The sequence below is a fragment of the Drosophila montana genome, unplaced genomic scaffold (genome assembly GCF_035044405.1).
Source record: "Drosophila montana isolate Dmon_TW-CO22-7 unplaced genomic scaffold, ASM3504440v1 contig_786_1, whole genome shotgun sequence".
In the NCBI taxonomy this organism is placed as follows: Eukaryota; Metazoa; Arthropoda; class Insecta; order Diptera; family Drosophilidae; genus Drosophila; species Drosophila montana.
In genome coordinates, this window is record NW_026999081.1 from 1,299,821 (window position 1) to 1,327,620 (window position 27,800).

The 27,800-nt window shown below is 45.5% G+C and overlaps 1 protein-coding gene across 6 annotated transcripts; it reads right to left on the reverse strand.

Moving 5' to 3' along the window:
* Positions 1–1,053: 1,053 nt before the first annotated feature.
* On the reverse strand, positions 1,054–27,800 carry PsGEF (Protostome-specific GEF). Of its 6 annotated transcripts, none has more exons than XM_064698871.1 (15): positions 27,362–27,800; positions 26,155–26,467; positions 21,626–22,964; positions 19,431–20,262; positions 19,183–19,360; positions 18,160–18,331; positions 12,359–12,820; positions 9,764–11,605; positions 9,584–9,699; positions 8,804–8,885; positions 6,855–7,541; positions 4,952–5,505; positions 3,414–4,160; positions 3,126–3,321; positions 1,054–2,283 (listed from the first exon to the last, which is right to left on the reverse strand). In XM_064698871.1, the coding sequence occupies exons 1-15, from the start codon at positions 27,774–27,776 to the stop codon at positions 2,197–2,199; spliced, it is 8,022 nt and encodes a 2,673-aa protein (XP_064554941.1). In that variant the 5' UTR covers positions 27,777–27,800; the 3' UTR covers positions 1,054–2,196. The 6 variants fall into 6 exon arrangements, with proteins under 6 accessions (XP_064554941.1, XP_064554940.1, XP_064554939.1 ...); XM_064698870.1 differs by having other exon boundaries at positions 12,359–12,817; positions 19,431–20,307; XM_064698869.1 differs by having other exon boundaries at positions 19,431–20,307.

Consider the following 27,800-nt stretch of genomic DNA (forward strand, 5'->3'; position numbering starts at 1 on the left):
ATGTTTTTTTTTTATTATATTTTTTTTAGAATTTCTATTAAAGCTGATAAATGTACTCGATCGTTTGTTTTGTATTTATTTATTTCGTATAATTTGTTAGCTTTCAACAATTTCAATGTGAAATAATATACAAAATGCACATACATACGCTCACATAGGTTTTGCTGTGTGTTATCATACCCCCCCCTTCCCATTCTAATACCCCACAAACGTTGCCTAAACGCATCTAACTGTATCTTTAACGGACAAAAATGCATGTAAATATGCTGTAAATAGTTGAGAAAAAAAATGGGAATTCTTAAAATTTTCTTTTTACCGCTACTACGAGTACTTTTTACTGTAACTTTTACATTTTCCTTTTGTTTATTTTTTTTACCTTTTACTGGACAAATGACAATTGCAAAATGCCATAAAATGTATAAAGTTTAATGTTAAGCTACAAATACAATAAATAGTTCATATTATACGTGTAAGGCAATTTCATTGTTAATTCAAAGAAAAATAAAAGAATTCAAAGAAAATACAATTCAAAAGCCCCATTCACACTGGCTAATCCAGTGTGAACCTAAACTAATTTGACTTGCTACCAATTGCGATATTTTTCTCTCTAAATAAAAAAAAAAACAGTCGACACATATTTTATATGCTTCCATTTTTTTTTTTTTGCTAAATTTCTTTTGGCTGGATTGCGTGTGTGTGTGTGTGTTAGTGTGTGTGTGCGCCCTACGACCCGCCCGATAAGCTGATGCTAAATGTATGTTAAATAACAGTCACTAAAGCCTTGTCCTCAGGCAGAGCTGTCCATTCGTTGTCCCATTTTTGGCTGTTCATAATTTCTAGATTCGAGAGTTTCGATATTTGGCCTCAAAACTTGGTAGTCAGCAACCAGTTGGCCAGCTGTTTGGCAGGAGTCGCGTTCGACGTGGACGCAATTGGACGCATTCGTTTATGGGTTTAACTAGCTACAAAGTTGTAAGTATCAAAAAACTTAGCATAGATATTACATAGTTCTCTTCTTTAACATTAACATCGTATTCATCATCACCTTTACCATCATCTTTACCATCATCTTTACCATCATCTTTATCATCAACATCATAATCGTTTTCGTTTAGTTTTGTTGCTTGCTCAATTTATCTAAATATCAGTTTGATCGATTTGTAGGCCGTTCGCACTGTACGCTGCAGTTGCCTTGCAGTGGAAACACGCTAAAAAAAAAGTATGGCATCAGGCAAGTACTTGATTATCCTGGCAGCTTTGGCTTACTGCAAAGCAGTGAAAACACATTACATATGTGAAAACTGTGCAGTACAGTAATAAACTGGCTGCAGTAATTGCCTGTGATAGGTTAGACAAAACAAAACCTGACTGCATAGCAGTGGAAACACATTACATAAGAGATTACTGTGCAGTACAGTTATTAACAGTCTGCAGTATCTTGCTCTGATAAGTAAGGGTATACGTACGTATGCGAACAGCTGATTACTGCTACTCTAATTGACAATGAAACTTACTGCATTGCAGTGAAAACACGGGCAGCAGTAAGTCAGTGGAAACACAGCCTTTGACATAGAACTACTGTGTTAAAAGGCTAACTGTAAACATTGTGTGTTTGACTGCCAGCAGTAAACTTTGTTCGCATAGGTACTCTAACGACTTACTGCACAGCTGTGACAGTGCAGCAAAGTAACAGTAAATCAGTGTTGCAATAATTAATAAACATCATGGTCTATTTGCTTACTGCAGTAGCAGTCATTTTTACTGAACTTTGCAGCAGTAACTTACAGCAATTAACTGCTGGGGCATCGTAAAAAACGGTTCGATTTAGGAATCTGAAACGATTTTCAAATTGTGATCTACTGCTGCAGTAACTGCCGACAGTGACAGTGTGAACGGTCTCCAAGCGCAAATCATTATGGAACTAGCTAAGCTCCTGCACAATCTGATAACTTAACTAAGTCTTAACTAAACGCTACTCATGCAACACAATAAAAGCGCTACGCTGGCAAATATCACACAGCTGAACGGAGATACGTAGATACAACCATGTGTATCTCTATCTGAACATGAACGAGAGAGCGAGAGAGGGAGAGAGCAAGATAGCAAGATAGATAGAGAGAGAGATATATAGAAAGAGACATTTGCAAGAGTAAGGGTGTGTGTGTGTGTGTGTGTGTGAGTGTGAGTCGCCGTTTCTTAGCCAGCGACTATCTGGGATACGGAATTGGTGCGTCTTCTTTTGGTGATTTGCTTCCACAGGCGGCGATTCAGCGAGGGCTTGTCCTGTCCGCATAGAAAGGATAACAATGAGCATATAAAACAAGACTGTTCCAGTCGAGAGTGGCCTACTTGAAGATACCCTGTACCTGTTCGCAGGTAACCACGTTGTTCATTGTCCAATCTTTATTTACTTTTCATTCAAGCATAAGGGTATTTAAATAATGGGGAAATGGAGGAGGGTTTGGTGTACCTAGGTCTTTTAATCCACGAGCGGGTCTCACAATCGATATTTGAAGAAAAAACGACTTCCCTCGTGGAATATGTACATATGTATATGCAATGTTCTTAAAATGCACCTACTATACAAGAACCTGTATACCACGTTTGGTGTTTATAGCTCTTATACTTAGTTCTCGAGCTGTGCTTAAAAAAGCGGGTCTCACAATCGATAATTATCGATACGGTGAAAATGCGTGGAATATATATTTGAAATACTCTTAGTCTGTGTATATCATACACGAATCTGTATGCCAAGTTTGTGGTGTCTAGCTCTTATAATCCTCGAGCTATCGACATTTATCGATTGATATTTATCGATATAATGAATATAAGGGAAGGTATTGAAAAATAAACGACTTACTCGTTTTATGTGGCACTTACGAGAGTATATATTTTAGATTTCGAGTCTCAAGCTTCTGTAACTCCCGAGATCCATGTGTTTCTCTAGACGGATGGACTTGGCCGGGTGGATTCTGGAGGACTTTGTCGGGAATATAAAAACCTAACGGGTTCGAATGCTTGCTTCTGCTTGTAATACACATTTGTACAATCCAAGTATACCCATTTGCAACGGGTACAGGGTATACTAAGCAGAGCTTTCAGCTTTGAGTCGTTGCCCAACTTACGTTGTCTTTGCGCGGCGACATTTGTGCCATGTCCGCATTGTCCGGCGCCTGCCTGAGCAGTTGCTGACTGCCATGCAACTGCTGCTGCTGCTGCTGCTGCGAGTCGCCACCGAGTGTGCTGTCGGAGTTGTTGGGATTGCTGCTGCTGCTGCCGCTGGCGGTTATCTCAGAGTTGCGGCGCTTGATAAAGTTGATTCTGCGTGAAGATGTCGAGGGGAGAGATAGAGAGGATAGAGAGGGGGCATGGTTAGCATTTATTGTTGCTGCCACATGTGGCATGGCACATACAAACGGTTGGATTTGCCCACTTCCGTTTCGAGGCACGCTTCAGTCATTGTTGTTGTTGTTGCTGTTGTTGTTGTTGTTGTTGTGGTTGCCACCGCATCCATCGAAGTAGTACTCCTCGTCCTCGTCAGAGAGACTGCTGCTGCTGCTGGTGCTGGTGCTGCTGCAGTTGCCGTCCTGGTGGTGGCTGGCGAGGAACAGTCGCGTCTCGTTGCCATCGTCGTCATGGTCATGGTCGTCGTCTGGATCGTTGTCAATTTCGTTGTCGTTGTTGTCTCGGATGTCGCCCTGGCTCGACAGCCACTCCTCGATTGAGACATGCAGTATATCTTCTCGCGTCTCGCTAAGATTTCCAGATCGCCTAATTTGCTCGCGCCGCTGTTGTTGCTGCAGCTTGTGCTGCTGTCGGCGGCGCTTGCGCTCCCTGCGCCGGCTCGAGCCGCAGATGCAGAACTGTTCCATGTATTTGGACTTGGATGCTGGCGTTGTGGACCGCCGCCGGCACGAGCTGAACCAGCGGCGCGCGGGCTTCCGTGGCTGCTGCTGCTGCTGTGACTCCTCTGGCCGGGATGGACGACCCCGGCCGTTGTTATGGCCGGACGTGGTCGCCGATTCACCGTCGGTGTGTCCATCTTGGAGTTGCGTTGTTGAGAGTACGATATGACAGCCTCTTTTGGCTGCACCCGATTCGTGGCTGAACGACTCAATAAATCGCGACCCGTCAGTCGATGAAATGTGGAGAGGTCGTGCCTTTCAGAGCGAATACATAATTAGTCCAAATGCGTATATGAATTTTCCTAGTGATTGATGGACTGATTGAAGACTGATCGCTTGACTGATCGCTTGACTGATAGACTGTTTTACAGCATTTTTCTTTGGTGACATAGGAGAACATTCATTAAGGAATATTTATAACAGAACATTACCGATTTTGATGCATTTCACTCACGATCGTGAAAAAGGGGTGGAAACGGTTAAACGAACATTGCGTGTAATTGGGTTTAAGCCGGAGGATGCCTGAATCACAGCTGCTTTGGCAATTATTCGAACTGTCTGCGGGACATACGTTTATCAACAAACGAGAAAAGCTACCATTCACGCACACGGATCTACTAATCCACCCAAGTTGAATGTAACTTGAGTGTTTATAGTTCGATCCCTTTGAATTGATCAGGACTTAAATATGGCATACGTATGAGTGTATGTATATACCAAAGCCCAAGGCTATACCTACAAAATGGGCTTAGATAGGGTTGCAAAACGGAATATCGATATAGATTTTAATCAACTTTAAGAAATCGGTTATTTGAAATGGAGTCCTAAATATCTAGACTATAAAATCGAGATGAGCAAACATACGTATAGCCCGGACAGACGGAAGACTTAGTAAAATCGACTCAGTTCGTCGTCCTAATCAAGAATATAGATAGTATGTGGAGACGGGAAAGTTTTCTGCTGCCTGTTGGTATGGTATAATTAATTGGGCTCGCATAAAGAGGAATTTAAGTAGCTCATGAATGGGTTGTTTCTTTTGGACTTACCCCAGAATAGTTGTTAGATCTGGACCAGGCTCGTAGCAGATCAAGTCCTCGTCCCCGAGTATGTCGTGGTTGAGCGCCAAGCGCATTTCCAGTCTTGGACTTAAACCGCAGCCAACGTGCGGCGCTGGGGCAGCTTCCACAGAACGTGGACCGACTGCGTCCGGTACGGCCGTCGGCGTCGGTTCCGGTGCCGTTGCCGTTGCCGCTGCAACTGGGCTGCTCTGGGAGCTGTTCCGCATCGGCTTTGCCATCCTCGAGGCTGTTGCTGATGAAGTGGCTGAGTCTGCCGGCACTGCGGCACCCAGCAGGCAGGTCTCGATTATCGTTGACGATGGGCGTTTTGGGCCTGGCACCGGACCCGCACTCGGTACCGGACACACAGCCGGGCACGTCGCCGCTGATGCCGCTGATGCCGCTGACGGTGCACAGGTTCTGGTACTCGCAGGCGTTGTCCTTGACCCGGTACCGATTGTGGGCGAAGCGTTGGCGGCGTCGGCGACAGCCGCCGAGCAGCCACTGTCAGCAGTAGCGCCAGATTTTCTTTGAGGTGGCTGCTGCAATTAGTCGGGCAGTGAGCAGAGTGAGAAGAGCATAAACAAGCAATTTAAATATAACAAACTCTAGTAATTCCCAAGTGGTTCACGCATTAACTTGTCTATCAACAGCCGAGTCGTTAGAATTTCTTTTGCAATGGGCAAGGCCGGGGTATACCTGCTAATCTGCTAATTTTATTGAATTTTATCGATAGCTTGAAAACAGGAAGGACGGTCAGACAGACGGACATGGCTGGATCGACTAGGCTATTAATGGTGATCAAGAATATATATGGATTATGAGGTCGCAGATACTTCCTTCTGCCTGTTACATACATTTGCACAGATACATTATACCCTTTGCAGGGTATAAAAATGGGACTAATCGAGAATATATACATATATAGAATATATACCCTAGGATTGTTTCTTTTTAAGAAATTTTGATAAACCGATTTACAACATGCATAAAAGTGGGAAAAATTGGACTAGTCGAGAATATATAGCTTGGACTGAATTGAACATATGTTTTTTTCGAAGAACAAAAGACTTATAGACATAAGATTATTACGAAAGTAAACTTTATAGACCGTGTGTGTTTATCTATATATTGAGCTTCCTAGAATTGTTTGTTTTGAAGAATAAAAGACTTACAGATATATGTCGATTATAACAAAAGTAAAGGAACTTTTCAGATCAAGTATTTTATATCTACTTTCAGAGGATTCCCTAGATTTGTTTGTTTCAAGGAATAATTGATCATAGAAGTAGAAAATGGGACTGATCGAGAATATATATATATATGTATATAGATCGAGTATATATATGCATATTTTTTAGATCTTTTTTTCAGAGGATTCCCTAGATTTATTTGTTTCAAGGAATAATTGATCTTAAAATTAAATAAATGGGACTGATCGAGAATATATATATATATATATATATATAGATGGGCATATGTATATATGCATATTTTTTAGATCTTTTTTCAGAGCATTCACTAGATTTGTCTGTTTCAAGGAATAATTGATCATAGAAGTAGAAAATGGGACTGATCGAGAATATATATGTATATGTATAGATCGAGTATATATATGCATATTTTTTAGATATTTTTTTAGAGGATTCACTAGATTTGTTTGTTTCAAGGAATAATTGATCATAGAAGTAGAAAATGGGACTGATCGAGAATATATATGTATATATATAGATCGAGTATATATATGCATATTTTTTAGATATTTTTTTAGAGGATTCACTAGATTTGTTTGTTTCAAGGAATAATTGATCATAGAAGTAACAAATGGGACTGATCGAGAATATATAAATATAGCTTATAGAGGCCGTTAGCTGGGATTCGATCTGCTTACCGTTTTGGTTGCCGCAGCGCTTAGATTTGTCTGCGTGAGCAGCAGACGACGAGGCGGCGGCGGCGGTGGAATGAATCTCGGTGGCTTGACGTTGGCTCTGGCGGCGCTGCTGGTAGTGCCGCTCCCGCTGCTGGTTGTTGTAATAGTCGATGAGGGGGCCTGACTCGCCATCGCCGTCGCCGTCGTCGTTGTGCGTTGTGCCGTGCTGCCGCTCATAGGCGGCGGCATAGTCGGCGTCGCCATACACATCCTCGTCGTCCGCATCATCGTCGTCGCACTCGACGTCATCGTCGTCGTCGTCATCGTCGTCCTGGTCAATGATGTCGCCGTGGTCGCAGACGCGCGCGGTTCGAGTAGATACTCGCAGGATGAGGCCACTGCTGGTGGCGGTGGATGAACTGCGCCCACCTGGATCTGGGCGGGAATGGATGTCGGCGTCGGTGTTGCTGCTGCCGAAATGGCTGTGGTGGGCAACAGCATGGTGCTGGCGTGGGTGGTCAGCGGCCGCGGACCCAACGATGTGGTGGCCAAATTCGGCTGCAGACGCTCCACGCTGGAGTGTGGCTCCGGATCGAGATCCTGCTGATCCGGCTGATCCGGCCTCGGATCGGCCGCTGTTGGGGCTGCCTCGTCGCTTGAGCTTCCAGCCGAATCCTCTAGGTAGTGGCCATTTGTCGTTGCTTCCCCCTACCAATTGTTGGGAATAGAATTCAACTAATCAATTCTGGTTTTGATAAAGCATCCAGCTTGCACTTGATGTGGCATATGAAAGTGGTTCGTTTTCTTGTTAATTCGGTTCAATTGGTTTCGTTTCGACTGGTTCGATTTCTGATTATTATTGATTTGATTCGATTCGATTCGGATACGGATTCGGTTTTGGATTTATGAATTTGGTAATTTCGGGTATTTTCGGGTGCGATTTGCATTTTGTGATTGTCAATCGTTTTCAATCGCTTGCGGGTCTCTGTCCTGGCGTGTGATGTTTATGATCTCGCAGTATTGCAGGTTTGGCTAAAGCTTCACTAATTTCACTACGACTTTCTATATATTGTATATATGAATATATAGATATATAGATATACACATTCATACACATACATTTACAATATGTTAGGAATCAACAACAATAACAGGAATTAATTACAAGCAATTTGCAATTACGGTTAACACATAGAGAACGAGATATATGTATTTAGATGTAGGCAATGTGTATGATTGATTGATTGATTGATTGATTGGTGATTGAGCGATTCGTGATGTTGATGATGATGAACAGTTGTTGTTGTGGTTGTTGATGCATGTGGAAAAAGAAAACAAGACGAGAAAATAAAAGTTAATAACAAATACGATCAATCAAGCTAACAATTGATTGATGGCAATGCATGCATGAGTATGAGCACTTGCAGTGCATCAAATGTTTGAGATTTAAGTCTATAAACGAAAACATTTAGCAGAATATGACACTAGCTATAGCATAATAATAATAATTGTAAAATTGAGATGATGATCAATCAAAAAGTTGTAGCTAACAAGTATGAGCACAACAAGTCGAACATTTAACATGTATGTATGTGGCCAAATATATCGAAAAACTAACAATAGCTGAGTTTAAGACACTTGTGTGAAACCTTTACAAAACAAAAATCTTTAGTTTATTTCATGTATGTCAAATGCAGCTGCAAGTGCATTCGAGTTTCGGCTTGCCAAATATGCATCGGCCTCTTAGCATATCGTGGGTACAGTTCTCACAGCTGGGGCATTGCCATGCGCCACAGTGTGACCAGTGTTGCCAAATAAAATAAAATGATATCAAATTAAGAAAAGAAAGTCTGCAAAATCGAAACGAAATGTGCTTTGATCTGTTTTGCTGGCCGTTTTTTAATTTATCATTATTATTATTGTTTTGATTTAATTATTTATTGGTTTGCATTGTTCTAAATACGACCCACCTTTTTGATGTCATCGCTGTCCTGTTGGGTTTTCTCTTCGTCGCTTTCGGTCTCCTCCTCGAACAGGGGCTCAAGACGGCGTCTAAGCATTACAAGTTTACGATATACGATTCGATATACGATATGAGATGCAACGAATTTCGATTTTTTGTTTAGATTTGGAAATTTTTTGTAGCAATAATTGAGCGTGTGGTGAAATGATATAAATTTTGAATTTCAGCAAGATGTTGTCAGATATAGTATATAAAGTATATAGAAATATAGCACTATATGTTAAAAAGTTAAAATTCGTATGTAAGTAGCTACGATTACACTCGACTAGGCACTACGAAAAGATGAGACTAGTTTACGAGAAGTTCTTTAAAGTCGGTCTGTGGCCTCGACTAATCCAAGATGAGATATACTATATAGATATATATGTACTTAGCGAATGGTTATCGGATACACTAAAATGGACAACGAATTGAATTCAAATGGTTCTCGATTGGGATTACGTGTGTATAGAGTTTACGAAAGAACGCAAAGAAACACCTGTAAAAACTACGAATAAAAAAACGTGTGGGAAAAAATAAACATTTAAAAGAAGAAGAAATATTGACATATATAATACTTAATGAGAGATCTATAGCTAACTAAGCTTGGCTTCCTAAGTGTACAATGTCTAAGGTTTCTAATAACTTTGCTAATCAAAGATCTCGCTCTCATCTCCCTCTCATCTCCCTCTCTCTCATCTCTCTCTCATCTGTCTCTCTCTCTGTCTCTCTGGCTTCTGACTCTTACCGTGGCAGGAGTCCTCGTATGGTGCTGGCCGTCATCGGCGGCGCCATCAGCAGCTCGTCCATCATCAGCTCCGTGTCGTCATCGTCGTTGAGCGAGTTGCTCGACTTGGTGGGTGACTGCAGCAGTGCATGCGGTTGGATTAATGGATTGGCCTTGATCTGGTCGGTGGGGTGCACTTACCGAATGCGTATTCTCCGAATTGATCAGCTGCATGTCATCGTTGTCGCCGCCGCTGGTGGGCGTGCCCCAGACCTCCTCGCCGCTGGTCGCGCCCGATGTGCACTCGTCCAGCTGCTCGTCCGTCTCGGAGGCGGTCTGATTGGCCGCCGACTGGGAGTTCTGCTCGTTGGCATTCCAGCGGCCCAAATATTTGTCAATGAAGGCGCGCGACTCCTCGAAAAAGGACATCTTGTCGCTGACAAAGGCGCCGGCGCGATTTGTCCACGCGCCGCTGGCCAGCACATCGCCATTGGTCAGAATTGTGCTGCCGGAGCAGGTCGCCAGCTCTGGCAGGTTCTGTGCCAGCGCCTTGTCCGCCGTCGCCTCATCCACATCATCGTCGTCATCCGCATCATCCACATCAGCCAAATCAGCCAAGTCAGCCAAATCAGCCACATCATCATCGTCGTCGTCCTCGTCGTCGTCCTCGTCGTCGTTGCCATCGTCATCGTCATCGCCATCGTTGTCGGCCTCGTTTTCGACATGCTCGTTGAGTCCATTCTGGGCATACGGCTCGAGCTCGTCGTCGTCCATTTCATCGGAGGGCAGCTTCTCCAGGCTGGACATGGTGCCAAAGCGACGCAGCGCACTGATCATCGGCCGATACGGCGGCTCCTCTTCCAGCGGCGACTCATCGCACGAGTCCTCCGGTATATTCTCAATGATCGCCTGCCTCGGCTGCTTCGCCGTGCCCGTTGAGGTTGTCGCCGTTGTGATTTGGTCTCCGCTGCCGGCGCTGTTGTCCCACACATGCGTGCTGGTCTTGGTCAGCACCGCATCTGGCGTCGGCGGCATTACAGCTATGGTGGGCGTGGCCGGCGCCAGTCTCTGCTCCCGTTTCTCCGGGCCGCAGAGCTTTGCGGCGGGCGCAAACTGCGCCAGCCCAATGAGCATCAGCGACAGCTGCTCATCCTCCAGCCGCTGCACAGCGGCTGCCTGCTGCTTGGGCGACTCTAGCAGCTTGCAGGTCTGCTGCTCCATCTTGTCCGGCGCCAGCTGCGCTTGCGTGAAGTCCTCCGGCGCGCAGCGGCAATGGCAGGTCGCGTATTTTGCCGGGGAGCCGCCGCCGCTGCCGCTGCCGCCGCCACGTTCGCTGCTGCGCATAATTCGCGCCGTTTCCGTCACGGTGACCATGGCCTTTACCTGTTGATTGGCGCGCGGACGCACTGGCTCCTGGCACAGCTGCGCGACGATGCGCATGCGCCGTGGCGGCGGCTGTGGCTGCGTCTTGGGCGAACCCTTTGTTGATGCGGTTTTGTTGGAGGCGAAGGAACAGTGGCCATTGGCCAGTTGGGCCACGGCTGTTGCCTGCTGCGGCTCTAGAACTCGTAGCTGGGCGCCGCTGCCGCTGCTGCTGTTGGGCATGGCGCCGACGCTGTCATCGGTTGCCTCTGATTGGGACAGCGAGAGTTCATCGGTGATTAGTTGGGCCACATCGCTTTCGGTGTCGCCGGTCTCGCGCCGGCTGCTGCTAGCGACTACCTTCGAGGACAGCTCCCCGGTGATGGTGCTGCTCGACATGCTCGTCACGCTGCCGGTGCCCGTTCCCGTGCCCGTTCCCGTTCCCGTGCCGGTGCCCGTGCCATTCAGCTTGCAGCAGCGATTTGGCGAGGATTGACTGTGCTGCACCTTCAGCGAGTTGCACAGCAGCGAGGATCCACCACCGCCGCCGGCAGCTGCCGCTGAAGCTGCAGCACCAGCCGAGCCACGCCCCACGCTGCCTGCGCTCTGCTGGCAATTTTTATGGCAGTGACGGCACACCGCCAGCTTGTCGAGCACAATGGGACTGGAGCGCACGGTTATCTAAGCGAATGAAGCGGCAAACAAACAAAAATACCACATCTAGCAATACGCTCTACACATACATACATATATACTAACTATCCGAGATGGGCGTGGTCGAGTCAAACACAGACTATAAAAGCTTCGGGTCGGTTAATGGACTGTTCTGGGCAGGGTATACGAGATCAACAGCTGTCATAAAGTGTTTGAGATATAAAGTTTGCTTGAATATTCGGAGAGAACGAAGGTCTAGTTAATTGTCTGGGTCGAGTCGGTAGCCTGGTATATGCTCAATTTATATCTCAGTTTATATCTACATTTGTCTCTTGTCTGTACAACATAAAAGTTAATTCGATTGAATGTCAAGCCAATAATCGAGTCCACATAGGTAACTCATTCCACAATCGGACTTTATTTACTCGAGATATGCCAACAAGTCTGCAAACCCCTTTTCCGAATATTGCTGGAAAATTCAACTTGTTTTGTTTACTATCGAATTTTGAAGATCTTTGAGCAGTGCTTCAAGTTTTTCGAAAATTCAGAAATGGCGCTCAAAGTTTGTTTAAATTTCGGCTTCTAGCCCATTTACAGGGATTAACAGTGTTGCAAAAGGGTTAATGAGTGTTACCTGCTCGTATAGTTGAGACTAGGTAGAATCTCTTAAGACAAAGTTCCAAGGACTTGAATCCCTTGGCCTTTACTGCCAATCAATATCTCAGTAGTATTTCCTTGCCACGCCCATCTCTGAAGGCTGCCCCTCTCGGGCACACTCACCTGACTGTCCGATGTGGTGCTGTGCGATTGACTGACCTGGCTGGTCACCACCTCCGCCTCCGAGTAGATGTCCGAGGTGGCGCTCATGCTGAGCTCGTCGACGCCGCTGAGCCGCTTGCCGCCGAAATTGGGCTTGGCGGAGAGCATGCCGTTCTCTTTGGCCAGATTTAGTTCCTTGGTGCGCTTCTCGAGCTGCTGGCGCGTCCAGTAGATGATGCGCTCGTCCTGTTCGCTGTCGCTGTTGAAGATCAGCTGCTCGTCCTCGGCGCTGATGTTCTCCTGGGAGCGCGCAATGGCCGCCAGGCGCGCCTGCTGCTGCTGCTTGTCCAGCTGGCCCTTCATCCAGTTGGCCAAATGCAGAGCGCTCGATTTCGGTGTGCCCGTCTTGTTGAGTATGCGGCACTTCTCGTCGATCAGCAGCTCGATCTGCTCCACGGCATGGCCATGGCTCGTGCCGCGCTGCTGCAACGCATCGTTAGAATGTTTTTTTTTTGATTTTTGCTTTAGCTGTGCCCCCAACAATCCGGCCCTGCCCCAATTCCATGCAACCCGGCCACGTGCCTGCTCCCATACTCCCAAACCAAACCGCAACCACAACCGCACCCAGAGGCACGTCCACACGGAGCTGCAGCTGCCCGATGTTGCAATGTTGCATGCAAATTAAAATTTGTGATGGGCTCAAATTAATTCGTTATTTCTTTGGTTAACTTTTGGTTAATTATCTTCCTTTTTTTCTTTTTTTTTTCGTTAGGGGTATTCCACTACTTAATTTGTGCTTGTCTTTGGCTTTTTGGTTTCGTCTTTGCTCGTTTTTTTTTTTTTGGCATTTGATATTTATTTATTTATTTTTTTTTTATTTTGATATTTATTTGGCTTTCGCTTGCGAGAAACAGAAACAATAAAAACGCGCGTTCTTTTTTTTTTTAGGCCATCTTTGATTAAAAACGCTTGCACTTGAAGAGGTTCACACTACGATAACGATAACAAATAGATTTGCAAATTATAACATTGAAAGAAGCGAGAGAAGTTTTGCAATAAACTAAACTAAAATTGAGTCCATCACAATTTTTAATTTATCAATTTTTTTTTTTTTTTTTTTTTTTTGGGTTCAATCAATTTTGAACGCAGGATGAACCGGGGCGAGGAGAGAGTTATAATTTTTTTTTTTTTTTTTTTTGGTTTCTTATACGGAACAGTTAGAACATTTTGGGCAACGTACAGAGTGGAACATAGTGAGTGCTCGGTGGGTATTTTTTTTTTTTTTTTTAATATATTTGGTTGGAGAATTGGTTTTTTTGGGAATTGAAATAAAAAGAACATCACAAGCGTTTTTAGTCAAAGAATTATTTGGTTTTTATTATTCATCGTTTCTCAAACTCAACTCATCAGATTTCATCTCAGATCTCAAATATATATATATATATATATCTATATATATATATATATATATGTATATCTATCTTTCACTTTGCTGGCAACAAAATATATTTCAAATATAAGAAAATAAAAAGGTTTTCTAACATATCCTAGACACATATAATGTGGAGCGCCAAATGGCTCGCTTCTTCTTTATATTTGTATATGGACTATATATAAAGGTATATCATGTTTATATATATATATGTATACTATGCATACATCTATATATATATGTATACTATGCATTTGGTATATACGTGAGGTTACATAATATAGGTATTATAGCTTAATGCAGAGGGAAAATAGATATAAATAAACTACAGCTACGGCAAACACGAAATTTGCTCACTGGCGCGTCGCGTACACGTGGCGTATACTTAATAACTAGACTTCAACAATGGCCAACAGTGGTGTGCGCGTGTGTGTGTGTGTGTGTATTCAGATTATATCAAATCAGAGCACATATGCTGTTGAATGTTAAGCACGTGTGTGTGTGTGTGTGTGTGTGCGGATTATATCAGATCAAAGTTCAGTAAAATGTAGTCGGACGCGGGGCGGCGCACCAAATCGCACAGTCGCACAGTGGGGCAAGCACTATATAATCATAACTGCAGATGTGTTTAAAAAAATTGGTGGCAAGAATGCAATTTTGCATGTGAAAACAAAGGTTGACGTGTTCCAAAAAAAGAGAAACAAACTATAATATTATTTGATATAACTTTGGGCCCCTGGGAATATTGCCCGGTCAATTTCACTAGCTTTTTTTAATTTTGCGAAAATAAAATTCACACATGTGCGTTTGTTTTTAAACCACAGTACCTAAGTTTTCTGCCGTAAAACTATTTATCAAAGGCGCGAAAAAGTATGCTATGAAAAAACGAATATGCCAACGGAATTCAGAAACGTGCTAAAATAAATAATTATTAATTTTTGATAGAGCAAATATTAAGTTTTCATAAGTAATAATTGGAATACTATTAAATAAAAATTGAAAATATGATTACAAACCAAATATCAAGCATGCCCCAAAAAGTATGCCATATATATATTTGTGTTTTGTTTTGAACGGAAACGGAAATGGAGAAAATGGCGCAGCTGAAGCCGTCAGCTTACATATTCATGGGAAAAATGGCGGCTACAAAGTATTTGGCATGCATAATGCAAATTTCTATAAAGAGCTTCATTTTTTATTGCCTGGCATTGTGTGTTGGTTGTGTGTGTGTGTGTGTGCGCGTGTGTATTGTGAGTTTATTAAGTTACGACAGCCTTCAAAGGCAACAAAGTGCTAGTCATAACCATAAATAATTGACATCGATATCTTTGCAAGAGATCTATATATAGAAACGTAATTAGTAATATGTGTCAGCCGTTGGCCGTCCTAGCGAGAATATATATATATATATATATATATATATATATATATATATATATAGATATATATATATATATATATATAGATATATATATAGATATTCATGTGAACTTGCTTTAAGTGTACGCCTTGACGCTGACAATGAGCAAAGATTGTTGCAGATACAGTTAGTTATAATCACATATATATATATATATATAAATATATATATAAATTTGAAGTCAAATCCATATATATATGTATATATATACATATGCTATCTGTATGCTAGGAAGTACTATGTACAACGGGGGGGAAATGCCAATTCAACTCAACAAGAGGCAGAGCAGAATCGTGTTTAACCCACAAACAATTCGTATGGCAGCGTTTTCTTTACTTATTTGCTTTTTGTTATACTTTGGCTAACAATTAACTTAAGTTTAAATTTAGAAAAACAATTATTACCAAAATGGAGCATTCTAATCGAAGGGGACTAGACATTGGACATAATTTTGGTAATATAACAACAACAATAATAACAAGAGTTTCGTTTCGCTTTTGATTTTGCTTCTTTTTTGGTTTTTGGTTTTTTTTTGTTTTTTTTTTTTTGAATTTGGCGCTTTGCTACAAAATGGAAGCATTTTTTTAGCATTTGTTTTTTTTTTTGTTTTTATCGTTTTGGAAAGGATGTTGGCAAAAATATTTCAATCGAATGAACAAGACGATTAATACGAATGGGTATGTATGTAAATACGATTATAAAACAAAATGTATGTGTGTGTGTGTGTGTGTGTGTGTGTGTGTGTGTGATCGGGCGGGCACAGCGCGATCCTTTGTACATATGTATATGTGTATGCTTGTATATATATATATGTATATGTATGTATGTATATTTGACTATCTAGGGGGCATATGAACTACTCTAGTAAATACTAAACTAGTAATAACTATTTAAGAATTGCTTTAGTCTAGAATTACACATACAGATCAGCGTAAATATTATCATATCAATAACATGTTTTGCTTCTTCTTATTCTTCTTGTTCTTCTTATATAATAATTCATTTCTTTTTGATATTTACACTCAATTGGCTATGGACAATACGGATAGACGAATACAGGAACGAGTACAATATATAGAGATACGGGTATATACATATAAATATATGTATAAATATTTATATATATATATAGTATAGATATAGTGATCGAAATCGTTATACAATAGGGGAATATGCGCTGCGCTGAATACACTCAAAGAAATACGCTGTAGCTTTTGAGCATACTCAAGCAGTGTCCATAAATACGAGTACTACCTACATAACATATATAATTAATCTGTTAGCTGTGCATGTACAAAAAAGACAATTCACAATTCACAATTCACAATTATCAAAAACCAAAAAAATAAAAACCAGCCTTGTACAATTTTGATTATACAAGAGACTCGAATACCAATGCCAAGACAATTGATTGTTAACAATCTCACGAATTTTCCGACAATTCGCATCGAGTTAGGCGCAACTCCTTCTCAGTTCTCTAATTGCGTTTACTGTTCCAATGACAGCTAGAAATATCTTCCATAAGGCATTCATTCGATAGATCACACTCATTTGCTTAGGATCGATTGATGGAACGCATGTGAGATCCATGTGGAACATACATATATGAAAGCCGTGTGGAATCTGCGTGGAATTGTAATGCCCATTTCACGTTGACAAGCGGAATCTAGGTGGAAGCTGTGTGCAGCCAAAGAGAACGAACGGGGGAAAAGACACAGGGGCAAGGACAAGCATCAAATGCTGAATAAATGGGAGAGAGAGAGGGAGTGAGGCCGAGAGAGAGAGAGAGAGAGAGAGAGAGAGAGAGAGGCGGAAGGAAGCGCAGTTGCTTAAAGAGGTTAAGAGTTTGGTTAGTTTGAATCAGTTGGGTGGTTGTCTAAGCTCATTTTTAGTCAAAGATTGTGCTAGTGTGTGTGTGTGTGTGTGTGTGTGGGCATGGCTCTGGCTGTGGCTCTGGCCTGGATCCGTAAGCGTTTCGGTTGACAGCCAAAAGTCAAATCACAGATCCAAAGAATCCGGCGGCGTCGGCTTGGTGGGCAGCATGCCAAATGGATCGTCGACCACAACGCTATCATCGTCGCTGTCATCGTCTACGTCCGTTTGGCCGCCGCCGCCGCCGCCGCCGTCGCCGCTGGCGCCCACGCCATCGCCCAGAAAGATGCACTCCTCCACATCCGTGTCATAGCACGGATCCAGATTCACCTCGTTCAGCTGCAGATCCAGCTCCAACAAATCCCAAGAGCCGCCGAACTCGGCCAGCGGCACGTTGACGGCCCGACCGACAGACGTTGCTGCCGTTGCCGTCGGCGGCACAAAGTCATTGGAGAAGGCATCCGAGTTGCAGGCCAGCGAGCTGGGCGATAGGTTCGGCGTGGGCGTTTCGGGCGTGGTCAGCGACACCTGCTGGGCCACAAGCACGGACTCATCTATAAAGGAGCGACCCACCGAGCTGAGACTGAACTCGAGCAGTTTCTTGGCATGCGTTGCCGTTGCCGTTGCCGCCGGCTCGCTGCTCGCCTCCGGTATGGCCGTGAGGCATTTGCTGCTGGCGCTGGGCAGCGACTGCGCCGACGTCTGGGTCTGCGTGTGGGTCTGGGTGTGCGCGGTCAAACTGGCGCTGCTGCTCAGGCAAGAGCTGTTGGTATTGTAGCGGCGCAGCGAGCTGTCGCCAGCAGCACCAACAGCACCAAGAGCTCCGCCCACGCCGTTCGGCATGGAGCCGCCACAGCTGGCGGCATGAGAGCGCACACCCGGCTGCCGGGCGGGTGAATTGGTGCGCGAGGGCAGCGATGCCGAGCAGAGCTGCGCCGTCTGTGTGCTGGCCGTAATGCGGGCATGGACATGATTCGGGGCAGAGACGGAGACGGGGGCATGGCCTGAATGGGGCGTCGGCACCAAAGCACTGGCCAAACGCTGCAGATTCTCAAAGGAATCGGCGCTGTCCAAGCGCTTGCTGCGAAAGAGACGCACCTGCTGTTTCTGCTGTTTCAGATTGATGCTGTCCAGCGAGGGCAGCTTCATCGAGCCCATCGATGCGGAGGTCATCCCAATGTCGCTCAGCGGCACCAGCGTGTTCAGCACATCCGGCGAGTCCAGCGGACTGGACAGTGGCGTCGAGCCCAGGGCGGCATTCACCAGAAAGCTGTTGCAGAAAATGCGAGAAAAAACAAGAGATTAACCAGAGACTGGACGTGTTTCAATTTGAGAGCTTTAAATATTAGGTTTTATTTCGGAATCTGAAAAGTTCGCAATTAAAACATTCATTCCATAACAATGGAATAAAAACCTCTGTAAAAATCAAAGGAATATTTCACTACGTTCAATTATTATCGAAGTAATTTAGGAATTTAACTGAATCCTAAAAGAATATGGCAAGATATAGTGATAAACTTCTTTGGCTTGAAAGCCTTTTGAATATCAAAGGGCTTGCTAAAGAACATATAGAATATTCCTTGAATAGTTGTGTAACTTTTCTAAGTTGTATGAAAAATGAACTTCTTAATTATTCAATTATTCCTCAGTCAAAGTCAAAGGAAGCCTAAGAGGTCGCAAATAGACCCAATGTGATTCCTTACGGATCCATAGGTTTCCTAAGAAACTTAAGAGTATGAGCTTTGAACTTTTGCTGCAATCAATTCTGTCCAATGTAGACCTAATGGAATTATTTATGGATCCATTAGGCTCTTAAGCAACTCAGTATGTGTACCTAATTGATTTCTTAGGAATCGATAAGGTTCTCAAAGAACTTTATAGTATGGACACGAGCTTCTACCATAAACAGACTTTATGGAATTCCATAAGGATTCATCGGGTAGTAAAGTAAAGCTCAATATTGGACATGGAATTTGTGTTGTAATATATTGTGCCGTAAGTCGATCCAATGAATGTCTTTAATTGTGTTCATAAGGAACTAAAGAATATGGGCTAAGCAGACTTAATGGAATTCCATAAGGATTCATTGGGTTGTTAAGGAACTCAAGAGTACGAACTTACATTTGCCGCTGCAATAGATTCTGCCAGACGGCCTTCAGCTCCAGGGAGGGTGCGCGCAAGATGAGGCTCTTCCGCCTGGCGCCGCGCTTGGGCGTGCGCGTCAGATCCGGTGCACAATAGCCGGTCGGACTTTCAGCGAGTCTTCCATTGGGATCCACGGTCAGGCGGAATTCAGTGGCTGTGGAAAATCAAATCAGCATTCAGAGATTGGAAGTCGACAAATCGACAAATGTTTGTGTTAAGCTCACTTTTCTTGCGCATATTAAAACAGGAGTCGACCACGTTGGCAATGGGTATCGGTTCCTCGGTAATGAAGAGCACGCGATCCCGACTGACCTTGGCAAACACAATGATGTCACTGAAGAGCAGCGTCCAGTAGGGCTTTATCGAGCGTCCCTCTACGCGGGACAGATCACCGCCGAATATCCACTGGCGGCCCTGGACGGCCAGCGTAAAGGGCTTGCACTTGGTGAACACCATGCGCGACTCCAGATCCTGCAGCGTCAACAATGGACGACCCTCACCCAGTGGCTCCATCAGGCCGCTGCTGACGGTTATCTCGCGATAGGCGGCCTGCAGCTCACCAATAACGGTGGTAAAGTTCTTGTGCTCCTCGGTATCCACGTGGCAATTGCTGGCGAGCAGTTGCATCAGCTTCAGGATCTCCCGGAAATGCTGCAGCGGCCTGTGTATGAACATGGTCAGGTCGGGTCGCTTGCGGGGCACAGCTGGCTCGGTGATAAAAGCTATAAACTCGGAGCCCGTCTGCCGCGACTTATTCACCAGGACGCAGTCGGCACGCTTGATGCCATTGCAGTACTTCTTGTAGGCGGCACAAATCGCCGTCGTCTTGGAGAGATAGACCCGCGAGGCAAAGTTCATGTGCGGCTCCTGCTCCTGCTCGTTGCTGCACAGCTGCTCCAAGATATCCTCGGCAATGCGCAGCAGCTCATCGATGTTCTGGAACAGCGTCCGATGATCGTTCGGCGATATTAGATCCTTGCGTTCCAGCAGAGGCTGCACAAACCGCTGCACTCCAAAGTGAATGGCCGCCGTAAAGTTCTGCTCCCGGCTGATGAGCTGCAGCAAGAAGCGTCGACGATTATCCGTTATGGGCACAATCGACTGTATCGACCAGTCGGTGGGCAGAGGTAAATGATAGAGAACGGGATAGGTTTTTTGTTAGCCACTAAGGAATTCTCTCTCCTTTTTGAATGTCATGTGCGTTAGGTCTCCAAACTTCGAAGCTAATTCTTGTTTGTCATGGTCTTCACTCTGGAGGAGTCTTCTTACTTTCTCTGTTCTTAACTCTCCCGTCTGTCTTTTTGAACTCGAATGTAGCTAGGTACATCGGGTGTACCTCCCAAATTTATAAAGATATATCGATGTTTGCCTCAGTGAGCACAGGCAGAATGGTATGCTTAAATGAATCTATCTTCCAAATTGGATCATTTCAGCTCCACAACTGTGGAGGATATAGATTTTGATGATTGGAAGAGACTTGGGTTTGTTTGGTCAATCTAGCCCTATATAGCTGTGGAAGATGGAAGATGCTCGCATTTTCCTTCAACCTGTCAGGCGTGACACTTTAAGCACTTTGTCTGCGTAGGCAGACCGGAGTACGGAGTACTCCGTACGGACAACCAGTGGGACGAACATGTCACACAAGCAATAAACTCTCTTCGAACACTCAAAAAACTTGATTGCTTTCATTTAAGACCTTTGGGATTTTCACTCTCCATCAACTGCTGCGGCCTCACATGTTGTTTATTAAAATTACAATGCCCATTAAAATCGGACGAAAGGCTGCCGCAGCAAATCGTTCTCGTTTTGTCAATCATGCTGTTGCATACGTAATGGTTCGTTTAGTCATCGTCTCTGAGTAATTTCCATAAAGGGCTAAGAAAGGTCCTCAGCACCAGAAAGTATGCAATGCAAAAGCGAAGAGACCCAATTAAACCGGGCCCATAATTGAGAACGGAAACAACTTGTGCGAGTTCATTACGCCCTCGTCTCGTTGGGGGTTGGGCAAACTGAAAAAAACACGTCGGCTTCCCCTTCCGCGAAAGCCAAGCAACGAAAAGGAAAGGCAAGAAAGAAATAAAACTTTGGTAAAAGCCACATAGAATCGAAAAAAATAAAATTTTATTGTCAAGCGGTGGGAACGGGTTTAAGTGGGTAAAAAAAAAAAAAAAATTAAAGAAAATATAAGATGATATTTATAGAAATGGCAAAAACTTAAACGTTTAAACTTAACAATAATGCGCTAAAGATATGTACAAAAAAGCCGAGGAAAAAGCGCAGGAAAAAAAAAATAATGAAGGGTCTTTCATAAACAATGACAAATTCAATAAGTGACAACTAAAATTAGCCGATGACCTTGACGGCTGAGTGCTTAGCGTCTGGGTGCTTGGTGGACTTAAACAATGACGCCCTTGCCTACCTCCTTGCTGAACGTAACCTGGGGCAGGTGCAGCCGCCGCTTGGCCGCCTCAATGGAGGAGGTGGTGCCGGAGCAGGCGGTGGCCGGACGCGACATCGTATTGCTCAATAGCTGGGGACGCACACTGGCCGTGCGCTGCACCACTGTGCTGGTGGCTAACTGCTCCTCGCTGGGCGCCAGCGAGGTCAAGCCACAATGCTGCTGCTGCTGCTGCTGTTGTCGCTGCTGCGGCTGGGCCTGGGCCTGGGGCTGAGCTGCAGTCGAGTTGGGCTGATGATTGTGGCTGGCGCTGACTGTGACCGCTGTGCTGATGGTGTTGGCGGCATTGTTGGCCATGTTGGCGCCCGCGCCTGACCTTCTGAATATCTCCAACGTCAAGGACGAGCCCTGCGATCGTATCAAATTCAGAACATCAGCCTCGGGCATCGTGACCACATTGTGCTTATCCACAAAGATGACATAGTCGCCCGGCAATATGCCGCAGCGGTCCGCTGACAGTCCGCCCTCCACTTTCTCCACACGCGGCGGATGTGTCCACACAATGGAGAAGCCAAAGCCACGCTCTTCCGTCCGCGTCAGTCGCTTGGTCATCGTGAACGGCGTCCGTCCCGTTGGCTGCCGGCTGCCGGGCAGCGTTGAGCAGCGACGCGTCGCGCTGCCAGCTCCTCCGCTGCCGCCGCCATTCAAATGGTTCGCATTGCTGGCATTCGCATTGGCATTGGACGCACTGGCTCCGGCAGCGGCGCCGCCAGTGCTGTTGCCCGTTGCGGTTGTGCTGTTCGCATTACCATCGGCGGGCGGATCCAGTTCCAGAAAGCGCAAGAACAGATTCTCATCGGCATCGCGCTGATGCAGCGCCTTCTTGCTGAGCACCATCGGCTGCTGCGACTGCAGCAGCTGTGCCTCATCCTGCCGGCTGCCATTGCCCAGCGGACCGCCAACGGCTGCCATGCTGTCAATACTGATGCCAATGCCGATGCCGATGCCGATGACATCATCGGTCAGCAGCGCGTTTGCCGCGGCGGCATTCGGTTTTAAAGGTGCCGCCATCGTTGACATTTTGGGTATAACGGCCACTGCTTCGGATCTAGATGCCACTCCTGCTGGCTGCCCCTTGGGCCTCTCGTTGGGCGCCTGCTTCGGCTCCTCCTGCGGACGGCTGACGGTGCTTGTTGGCGTGACGTTGGCTGTGGCGTGCGGCTTGCTGCGGCAGCTATGAAGGCATCCCTGCGCGTGCAGCCTGTACGATCCCGTTGCACTCTGGTTCTGGTTCTGGTTCTGGCTTTGCTGCACTAAGGCGCTCAATGGAAACGTAAGGCAACCCAGGAACTCGCTGCGTCTGTGGAGTTTACAAACGGTAAATTAAATGACTTGAGCGCAAAGTCCAATTGGACGTAGAAAAAATCATCAGCTTAAATCAATTTCCCGGTAGAAAATAAAAAAATACAAAAATAAGAAGACAAATGATTGCAGTTTTAACAGGAATTTCATCTCATCTCTTGAGACCTGGCAATTTCATTGGAAATTCCTTGGAAATTCCTGCGTAGGAATTCTTCAATTTATTTCCACTTCAGCGTTTGGTTCGCTTGAACAGTTGGTGTAATTGGTTTATTAGCTGACAACTAGTTCCCAGAATTGCATTACACCAATAAGCTAGCTAACCTTTGAGTATGACGCAGCAGGAAACTGTTGGGTAAGAGGATCCTTCAGCGGACTAGAGCACCAACCCAACAGAAACACGGTCGATTAATTGAATAGATAGCCACACTTGGCCCGATGAGCCGACGAGCTGGTGGCTCATGCTTTCGTGCTAGTATGTGAGCTAATGGAGCTGGTTTGGTAAATTGCACAAAGAAGATCTGGCGGATAGCAGCCACATTGTTGCCTGGCATTTATGCCGAACGGATGTCGACCTTTCAAAGGAAGTTTCCAATTTGTTCGCGCTAGCAGCTAGCAAATCAAGGCGAGTGGCTAGTTTTATGGCGAGGCTAGCCACAGAAAACAGAAAACTGGCTAATAAATAATCCCACACTGACGACCCATTGCATTTGGTCAAGGGCATTCGATTGAGTGCAGGGTGCAGGTTGCTCCGAAAAAAATCCATGCCCACGATTCGGCTCAGGACGAATGACGTCCGATAAGATCTTTTTTCCCTTATTGTTTTTGTTTCTTCTTTTTTTTTGGTAGCCTTGCGTCACGTTGCATTCTGTTTACAACTGCTTTGGCTTCACTGTACATGACCGCCTCGTCTACTCTCCCACGCCCTGCTTGCAACACCTACGCCCCCTAGAGCTCCCCGCCAGCCTTGCGGCACGTGACATAAATCAATTAGCGTCGTCTAAGCTGTCTTTGCTTGGCATTCCCATAGATCCAATTGGTGGCCCGGAAATACGCTTTGAGCCTCGAGCTAGTTGGTTATTTTTCTAGCCACCGCTCGGCGCCGGGCCTGGCTATGAAGTTTAGCCCGCGCGTATTTGGGTCAGTTTTATTGATTTTCATTTGCTGCAGCAGCGCCAAAAGTTTTGCGATTGCAATCGCAACTGTCTGTCAGACGTTTTCGATGTGGCGGTACAAGAGACGGGGGGGGGGGGGGGGGGGGATGGGAGCGGTGCGGTGCGACAAACACTTGAAGGCTCTCTAGTTGTTGTTGCTTTCTTTTTGGGCAACGCACAGCCGCGCGCGGGCCAGGCTTGGATTTGACAAAATTGGGGCCAGTGCATTAAAAATGTAGCAGGCTGCGTAGCGTAGCTGCGACAGAAACTGTTGCCACCTGCCGCAAAATCCGTGTGGCGCGAGGCATCAACCCTTGCCACAGGCTCATAACAGGGCCAATGAATTATTTAGCGAACTGTCGTTGGGCAAATTTGCTTAAAATGCTTAACGAGGTATTTGCAAATAGAAAACAGCAACAACAATAACAAGAACGGCAACTATTTGCCAAATGTTATTATGCATGCATAACAAATGTCAGGTGTGCGTGTGCAGGTGTGCAGGTGTGTTATGTCCCAGGTGTGCATTTAGCGAGCTTTAGACCTGCCTGAATTAGCCGAGAATTTGATTGCCTCTGACCTGTGGCCATTGCATAATGTGGCGAGCGCGGCTATCGATTTGACATAAGCGCCAGCCGAATGAGTGACTAAATGTTTGAATTTTTGAATGACGAAATAAATGGGCACGTGTGTGTGTGTGTGTGTGTGTGTGTGTGTGTGTGTGTGTGTGTGTGTGTGTGTGTAGGCGCGCACTGAAGAGGACAGGCCAGCTGCCATGTCCTTGAATTTCAATTAACTTGGCCACTGTGCGCGTTAAAAAACTACACTCACACGCAAGCAAGCACACACACTAACACACACACACACGCACACACACACACGCACACACACAGAGGGACGCGCACGCTAACGCAGCGCAGCCTTTGGTCACAATTATTTAGCAGCATGCCTAAAGTTATGCTACACCAAAAACGAACAACAACAAAAAACCAACGAACGCACATACTGGCACGCACACACAGTTATATAATTTGGTGCTGCATACTTTTCAGCTGGCAGCGCAAAAGGCAATTACAGCACTGCCAACATAACAAAGAGCATTTGCATTTAAATAAAAACACACACAACATGTGACACACAAAATAAATAAAATAAATACATATACAAAACATATTAATTGAAATATATATATAGGTATATGCAAGCACATTATTATTATTATTATTGTTTGCTTTTGAAGCGCACAGCACACACACACACTAGAGCACACGCACACACACTTTTTAGCATTTGTTGTTGGGCAGAGTTAAAACACGCCGTCGTTGCGTTTGGCTGCGTGTTTGCCGCAGCAGCGTTGCCAGCTTGTGCCGTTGTTGCGTCTGCGTCGCGCGAGCTGAACACTCGAACTGAGCGTAACGTACACAGCGCACCGAACTAAACTAAAATCACACGACAAAAAATAAATATATGTATGTACATAGAAGAGGAAGCAAAGAAAAAGAGAAACAAGAGCAACGTTTAAACTGGAGCCCAGGCAAAGTTTACAGTTAGCTGGAATGCGGCCAGAGACTGAGGCCAGAGCTCTCACAGCGCTTGCGCTGGATGTGCCTCTGAGTATGTGTGTCTGTGTGTGTGTGTGTGTGTGTTGGTTGCTGGAAGGCGCTCCAGACCCAGCCCGTACCCAAACCCGTGCCGCCCCGCCTTGGTCCGCCCCGTCACCCTGCGGGCGCTGCGTTTGTTTATGTGCAGGAAATGCACAATGGCAAAGTGTGCTACAGGAAAACGTTACAATTAGGCTGAGACACCCCACCTCGTCTCGTCGCGCCTCGCCTTGCTTCGCCTCGCCGCCCAGCCTAGCCATTTGCCTGGCAGCCTCCGTCTTGGCGGCATATCGCCGCCACGCCCCCCGCCCCCCCGCCTCGCCGCCTTCTAGCATTGTCCTGTCAATTGGAGGTGAATGACACGCACTTTTGCTGCCAGACAGCTTTCGATACGATACTTGCTTACTTAACGGCTGCTATTGACCTTACTCGTACTCACTTTAGATGACGATCCCGATGCCACACGGCCAGCTGCAGCTGCGTCGATGCCGACGCCGACGACATTGTCGCCTGCAGCATGGCATCCTGAACATGGTAGCTAAAGCGCTCATCAAAGTACGGACGACTCGAGTGCCGATGGACGGCGGTGCGCTGGAAGCGACTCGAGCTGTTGCTGTTGCTGTTGTTCCCGCTGCCGCTGCTGCTGCTGCTGCTGCTGCTGTTGGTGGCATTGCCGGATGCCAGCGACACCTTGACGTACGCATTGATGCTGCCTGTGCCGTGCAAGCGCTGCAGATCGCGGCATCGTATAACTGTAATGGAATATTCGATTTACAAAATGATTTGCCATTTAAATTTATCATGGGCCAACTACATCCAATAAGATTTTCCCACTCCTCACTCCCAATACGGCACTTCCAGGCATATTCTAGCTAACCTCTACACAATTTCTCTAATTTTAGCAAGGTCTGGGCACATCTTAATTGGATTATCAGCAAATTTATTCATCTTTTTTTATACAATATACAATGTTTCCATTAAACCTGGCAGAGCCGAAAAAAAGAAGGCAAAACTCGAAAATTAGAGTTACCAGATATGAGAATTATTCCGAAATAAGAATCGGTATTTTTCAATGTATTTAAAGTTGAAGAAACATTCATTTCTTCTGCTTTTGTTCTGCCTTCAAGTTAATAAGATAATTTTGTTTAAGAGTTTCATTCCATTGTTCCCCTCAGAAAAATTCTTACTCAAAAACAGCTAATTTGCATGAGCGAGACAAAAGTGCAAGCATTAATATGATATGATGTTGAAGTGTTTCATTCCACTGTTCCACTCAGACATTTTTTTCAATTAATTAACATAAGCGTGTCAAAAGTGGAAACTTGATATGTCCATAGACAGTTTCATGTCAGCGCTTCCCCTGATTTGGAATTTGCTTTTAAAGTGTTTCATTCCATTGTTCCAATGAGCAAACTGCCTACTCAAAAAGCTCATTGGCACAAGCTTGACAAAAGTGGAAACTAGATACGTGCAGAGACAGTTTCATGCCAGCGTTCCCTCCACTAAGAACTTGCTATTTGACTGTTCCAATTCATTGTTCCGCTGCGAACCCATGAAATCGAACCAGATTGCGCCCCGTTTACATTCACACCATGAAATCTTAGTGGATGAAGCTGTGGACTTTCGTGGGAGACTCTGGAACTCACCATGTACATTTAATTGTTGTTGTTGGGCATCATAGGCGATGCTCAGATCGATGCTGCCTCGTGGATGAAACTCGGCACTGCTCGTGCTGGAGGCGGTGGTGGTGGAGGCAGAGGCGGAGGTGGACGAGGAGGAGGCAATGGAAATGCGCTTGGCGTAGTGCTCATCGTCCTCCAGATCGCTGGACGTGGAACTCGAGGAGAAGCTCAGGCAACGCTTGCTGCTAGGTATATGCTCCAGGCTGGGCGGCTTGCTCAGAGCCAGCTTCTGGCCAAGCACATGCCGCTGGCTCTCGGCGCGTCCGTCGTTCTGTTTGGAGCTTGTGCCGGTCGCGTTGGAAGCGGCTGCGGCTCTGTGTTGATTCTTGCGCCGCACCACGCGCTGCCGCTTGAGGTGGGTGGGAGTGCGCACCTCCATCTCATGGACGCTGCTCTCGCTCCA